General features: G+C 38.5%; 1 protein-coding gene across 1 annotated transcript in view; it reads left to right on the forward strand.

Annotated features, from left to right (window-relative positions):
- Positions 1–7,204, forward strand: part of abca2 (ATP-binding cassette, sub-family A (ABC1), member 2) — a 219,926-nt gene that overhangs the window by 76,100 nt on the left and 136,622 nt on the right. Inside the window, exons 5-6 of the mRNA XM_008277032.1 lie at positions 4,629–4,792; positions 6,929–7,050. Of these exons, the coding sequence (XP_008275254.1) occupies positions 4,629–4,792; positions 6,929–7,050 (286 nt within the window). The remainder of the gene's footprint in view (positions 1–4,628; positions 4,793–6,928; positions 7,051–7,204) is intronic.

Here is a 7,204-nt window from a genome sequence, read left to right on the forward strand (position 1 = left end):
TAGGCACTGTATACATACACAGTCTCTACATCTCATTACATGACCATCTGACTGCTGTCCTTTGCTTTGTGCGTTGTGCTTTGGGTCTTTATTCATCAACTGCCAGTCCTAAATGACCATAAATTCCTACAAGGATGACAATTTGGTTCTGTTTTTCTGTTGGTTCAGCTCTTTTTATTAACCTAATAAAGTACTATACAATTTCAAGGGTCTTGTAAAGTAAAGATAAGATAAGATAAGATAAGATATGCCTCTATTTATCTCACAGTGGAGAAATTCACATCGTTGACAGCAGCTTTCAACAGACGTACACAGATACGACACAGGAAGAAACAAAAAATAAAGTAAAGTAAAGACTTGAGTATTTCAATTTCATGCGACATCATATTCCAGTAATGAATGCAGTACTTGTTTAACATCCGCTCACACAGCACAAATGTATATGTCTTTCCTCTTCTGAGCTGTTATGACGTACAGGTATGTATACGACACATTTTGCCTACCTGTTGTACACATAAGGTAGACCAGTAGTTTAAAATTAAGTGGAAGAAAAAATGGCATGTTCTCCATAGAAAGGCTTACCTCAGAGGCTTTGTAGCATCATTGCAACTGAAGCTGAAATTTCAGGGAACATCATTGATTTTAGAGCATGTCTACAGGTGTTAGAAAGTACCAGTGCATTTGCAAAAACTTTGGTATATAGACTTTTTAGTGTCTTTAGGGCGAGATGAATGATGTTTGGAATGTTTGGTTTGTTGTACTCTGGAGTACCAACACGGAAACTAGACAACAGCAAAATTAATATCACTGTAACTGTATGCGATATTTAGAATAATTCCGGTGCATTACCCTGCTATTAGACAACCCTTTCCAACAGGGAAATTTTACCGTACTGAAAATGGGAGCTCCTGGTCTATCGCTGCCTTGATCAATTTGTTTGTGTAATAGTAAGGCTTTTGGTGTTTTAGATTCCAACTTACATGTTGAAATTACAGACTGTATATACAAAGATCGAGGCCACCACCCACTCGTTTGAGTGTCGTTCAATTCTTTTTCACACAATTAACTTGAGAGGTACAGCATGTATTCAGTACTACTGACATGTCCTACAATGAAGAAAGTTAATGTTACTGTTGACTTTTTATCAGACTTTGACCAATTAGCTAGCTTTGTTAGCAAGGTCTCTAATTCATGTTGACTGGGACGCTAATTGTCTCCCCTTCTCTGGTCAAAACAAGAAAAAGAAAGAAAAAAGAAAAAACAAGAAAAAAAACATAACTTTGGCATTGCATTGTACATGTATTATATATGTTATAATTGTGAACAAAGTACAGAAATTAGTAATAAAAATTGGAAACCATTAGGATAGTAAACTTTTACTTGCCAAACTCCCTTCAGAGTCTGTTAGTAAAATTAGCAGATGGAGTTATAATTCCAGAAAATTGAAAACTGATAAAAGCAAGCTAATATATAGCAAAACTGTACGTGGAAAATGTGTTACTTCTCCACCAGCAGCTAACAACAAATCAACAGTAATCATGTTACAAGTGTGTCAGAACAGTAAGGATGTGACTCCAGTTCACTGATGAATGAGCCTCTTGGCTGCCTCGTCCAAATGGCCTCTCAATCACTCCACCCATGACTGCAAACGTTATTTTCATATCATTGTGGAACTGTTTCCAGATGGACCATCAAAACACTAAGCATCCATCCATCCATCCATCCATCCATCCATCCATCCATCCTTCAATCATCTATACACCGCGTAATCCTCACTAGGAGGGCCTGGAGTCTATCCCAGCCAACTTAGGGCGAAGGCAGGGGACACCCTGGACAGGTCACCAGTCTATCACAGGGCTACACTTAGAGACAGACAACCAAGCTCACATTTACACTTACGGACAATTTAGAATCACCAATTAACCTCAACATGTTTTTGGACAGTGTGGGAGGAAGCCGGAGAACCCGGAGAGAACCCACGCTGCAGGTGGAGAACATGCAAACTCCACGCAGAAAGATCCCTCGCAAACCGGCGACCTTCTTGCTGCGAGGCAACAGCAGAAGGAAGGACTTTAACAAAAACAAAACTGTCATGACTTTCAGAAAACATTTGTTGACATAGCATTCCATGATGAACTTTGAATGGGAACCACGTAGCAGCATTTGGTGATATTGCACTTTTAGACACTTTTAGTTTTGCCTTACTTTTTTAGAGCTGGTTGTTACAGCCATATTTTTTATACAGCATAACATAATTCTGGGGGCAGCAAAACAAACTATCATAGTTTTAAATTAATAAGTCGAGTTATGCCTGGCCTCCCATCATTCTGTAAACAGTTGTGATCGTGTTTTATGCTGCACGTGGCATAAGGCTGCAGAGCACATTAAAAGAAGTTAGTTGCCTTGCTGACAAGTTCAAGGTGTGCAGTCCATTCCCTGCATCTCACTGTGGTAGTCCCTTTTTGTTAAATCTATCCATGCAAAATTTCAAAATGATTCACTGTTGAAAAATGTCAAAAATGACCATTGTCTTGTTTTCTAAATGGATTTATGATGACCAGTAGTGCTAAATGTTAAGCCAAATGTGCACAAGTTGCATTGTCTGGGTCCACTTTTGGAAAATGGTAGGAGGCCAGGAGCCAGTTAAGAAACAAATCTTTGTCAGCTAAAGAACGTTAAAACGCTCTCAAGTCATGTTTGAATTTTTTTATTTTCAATTAACTAACAGCCAGATGACATGACATTTGTGAACATTTTAAACATTATAGAAACATGCAAAAGGAAAAAAAGAAACTTCACTGGGAATCAATTTATTTCTTTGTGAATTAGAAAATGTTGGATCGGCCAGGGACAAGCTAGGCCATAGGTTGGAAAACAACCATAGGTTGAGTATTATGTGCTAACTGATGCACAAGCACCTTGCATTTCTTGTAACATTGCAATACATTCATAAATAAGGTCATAGCCTTAATTACCTTTGTGTTACCTCATCCAGCAAAAAGTCAAGTCAAGTCAATTTTAATTGTATAGAGCAGTGTACAACACATACTGGTCGAGGCAGATGGCCCCCGTCCATGAGCCTGGTTCTGTCAGAGGAGAGGAGAGGAGCTCTAACTATAAGCTTTATCAAAGAGGAAAGTTTTAAGCCGAACCTTAGCAGTAGAGAGGGTGTCTGCCTCACAAACCCAAACTGGGAGCTGATTCCATAACAGAGGAGCCTGATAACTGAAGGCTCTGCCTCCCATTCTACTTCTGGAAACTCTGGGAACCACAAGTAGACCTGCAGTCTGAGAGCAAAGGGCTCTGTTTAGATGGTATGGCACAATAAGGTCTTTAAGGTAAAATATAGCTTGGTCATTGAGAGTTTTATATGTTAGAAGCAGGATATTAAATTCTATCCTGGATTTCACAGGGAGTCAATGAAGAGAAGCTAATATGGGAGAAATATGATCTCTTTTATTGGTTCCTGTCAGAATCCTGGCTGCAGCATTTTGGATCAGCTGAAGGTCTTTAAAAGAGTTATTGGGACATCCTGATAATAAAGAATTACAATAGTCCAGTCTAGAAGTTCTAAATGCATGGACTAGTTTCTCGTCATCACTCTGAGACAGAATGTTCCCGATTTTTACAATACTACGTAGATGAAAAAAGGCTGTCCAACAGACTTGTTTTTCTAGCTACTGAATGACATGTTCTGGTCAAAAATAACTCCAAGGTTCTTTACAGTAGAACTGGAGGGTAGTTAGTTATTGACACCTCACTTAACTGAACGTGACAGACATTTATATAAATGAAAATCTTACTTACTTACTTTTGTCCCAGGTTCACTGTCATGTTAAAATATTGAGCATTGAACAATAAATATAAAACTTTTGTGCTAATTCTTGTTTTTATCTTCAAAAGATGAGAAACAGAGCATATTTTACTTAAACTGTTCTGCTGAAACAAATAAACATGTTAAAATATTCTAAACTCCTGAATATTTTCAATAAAATTAAAAAATGTTATTTTATACATGAAACTTAGATGCGTGTTTCCCAAATATGAACCTATTTCCACCAGCCAGTTAGCTTAGCTTAGCACCAAGACTGGATACAAGGTAAAACAAAGGATCCACCCAGAAACCAACGATTTCAGAAAGTCTTTGTTCCCAGCAAGCAAACACTTTAGCACATGACCCCCTGTAATGGTCACAATGTGCTCCTTTTACACAAAGATTTTCTTTACGGGTGCTGGTAGGCAGATTTAGTCTATTTTGGACAGAGCCAAGCTAACTGTTTACAGTTTTTATGTTTATGCTAAGGACTGATGTTAGTCCTTGTTCAGGGTTCAGGATTGCTCCTGGGAGGAATTCTAAAATGTTTGATAAATAAAGCACTGATTTCTTTCTTTTCAATCTTAGTTTTTTTCCCCTCTGCCTATCATCTCTTCTTCTCACACATCACACCACTCACTTTCTCACAGTTTTCCCTTCCCTCACCTTCTATCGCCTACTTTGTATCATATAAACCTAGTCCTATCGTAGTGTCTAGATACTGTCTCTAGAGGTAAAAGGGCTAACAGTAAGGCTTGGTTTCTTCCTCTGTTAACTTCAGAAAATGTTTCATGTCTAAATCTCATTCTGTCAGTGTGACCCAGCTTCTGGAGCAGATCAGTGAAGTGGTTGAACAGAACCGACTCTTCACATCTGACCGGCCAGGTTTGGGACAAAAGCTGGAGACGCTGCAGCAGCACCTGGAGAGTCTGAGCTCCACCCCTCTACCACCAGACTACAACTTCAACAACAGCCAAGGTCAGATGTGCAGCCATCTTTCTGAAGTCAAGGGCACTAAAGCTACACATTGAATATCATGCCATACTGTCAAAAAAAAATAAAAATCACAAGAAAGCTTGAAATCTATTTTTCTTTTAAAAAGAAAAGGCATTGTAAGTTTGAAACTAAGGTGTCTGAAACAGGCCAAAAACAATATACTGGAGGCAGGGGTCTTTGTTCTTAACCTATTAGCTCTGTGCTGAAGTATAGAACAATCTTAGGGAGCATTTAGCATTTAGTCTATGCCAGACTCAGACTGCAGAAGTTTTGTGCTTTGGGCTGATTTACCCCGTTTCACCCCTCCCAACAATCAGAGGAGAAATCTGGCCTGGGGTCTTGGTCTGAACTAACGTGGGGTCCAGAACATTTGGTAATGTAAAGGGTTTATAGATGTAATCTGAAACATCCTCAACTGTTCGCAGTTTCATCGTGGCCAGCTTGATTAATATCAAACATGAGAATTAACAGTTAAAATCTGGATGGTTATAATTATTATGGTAACTCCTGGATTAGCGGATGCTGTTGCGAAGCAGTGTTAAACATTCATTCTGTTAGCAAAACCAGAAACAAGTTTCATCACACAATTTACAGATCTTAATAACTCTTGTTGCAAAACACATTCTCATTCACGAAAACACATTTTACACTGTGATGCAAGTCTGGAGTGAGTTCATTCAGCCATGACTCCATGAACAACATAAGGCTGCACTCCCGATACTCCCACTGCAGCCGAGTCAGCGCTGTTAGCTGTTAGCTGTTAGCTCTTCCATCCTGTTAGGCAGAGACCTCACGTTTCCATGATGATAAGCGGACGGACGACTTGTAGCGTCTCCTCTTCTCCCGACACTTCACTCCTGCCCTGCATCCCCTCTTCCTCCAGCTTATTGCAGATGGCCGGTCTCTCCCACGACGGTGGCTTGGCCTGGCTCCAAAAACAATAGAGCCATGGCTCAATGGCTCAATGGCTCAACGGCTCAAGAGACGTGGAGCCCAAAAACTTGCAAAAAAGCAAAGAACAGACAAGCAAAAAAGGCATCTGCATCTCAACTGTTCCCGCACAAATGTGGTACAGCTGTGTGAAATTAAAATATTAAAAAGATAGAAGAAAAACCCAAAGTAAATAGCAAAAAATACAGAAAGTAGGTAGGAGCTGCTGTAACTGGCTGCCACTCTCACGGCGCCATAACAACTGAAAAAAAAAAAAAAAAAAAGCAGAAAGACTAACTGAGATCTGAGAATATACCTTGAATGAAAAAATAAAAATCTTAATTATAATATGCACTGTTATCAAAAAGTCAGAGTAATCATTCAGAAACTGTCTTGGCGTGGCTATCAACAAAATAGACATAGACCCACTCACACTCTCTTCTTCTAACCACATACAGGAGGAACAGGTGCTCATATAAACTAGACCTATGAGAACCGCCCCTATTCATGTGATTCCACTCAATCATCACCCCAAAAAACAATAATAAACAATATTACAAACTATAAACAATTTCACAACCACTAATAATGTCAATATACAAACCGTCACAAAACATATTAATGCGAGCACAATTAATGAATCATTGAAAATAATTCATATCCTTTACAAATACTATGAAGTTTTATTTTGGTGAGAATTAGTTCATCAAAATAGATTGATGAACGAAAGAAAATAGTGAAGAATTAAAAACATTTTTTAAAAAACAGGCACAATGAGCCTGAGGTGAACACAAAAACAGACAATATGACAGCTTTATTACTGCAGCACTTCAGTGACAATGTAGATATTTCAGGACCTTTTTATTTAGTGGGCTACTTCATTTACAAAAATGTTTATATGGGTGGTACATGTCAAAGTAAAATTGACATAAATTTCAAGTTTTTTCAGCAGAACATTCCATTGTGATAATCATAAAACTGCACTTAAGGTCAGCGATTGTGCTTGTATGTATAACAGAACATGTTTTATGTATGAACTCTGTACATATATAGAAGTTGTTTAGATGTTGATCAAAGTTTTAGTGAATATAGTGTGAATTCACCAACAGAATGCTGAATATAAATCATATGACGTTCTTCTGTGTGTTTTCTTTTGTGTGTGTGTGTGTGTGTGTGTTTTGAATAAAGGCTTCACGGTGGCCAGTATATTGAGGAATCAGTCAGTTTTCCAGCAGTTCCTGGTCAAGAATCTTTCCCTGTCCAACTCCACAGCCAGCCTGCTGCTCAACACTCCAGTGAGCCTCACAGAGGTGATCTACTATCTAACACACTCATTAAACACACACTCTACACATCATTTCACTGTCTGTTCCATTCAGGTTAGCTAACTTCACATTCAAATTTATCTCGGAATAGATTTGATATATTGATCTTTAATTTCACAAATATTTTTATAAATATCCA

This window comes from Stegastes partitus, unplaced genomic scaffold (genome assembly GCF_000690725.1).
Source record: "Stegastes partitus isolate 25-593 unplaced genomic scaffold, Stegastes_partitus-1.0.2 Scaffold86, whole genome shotgun sequence".
NCBI lineage: Eukaryota > Metazoa > Chordata > Actinopteri > Pomacentridae > Stegastes > Stegastes partitus.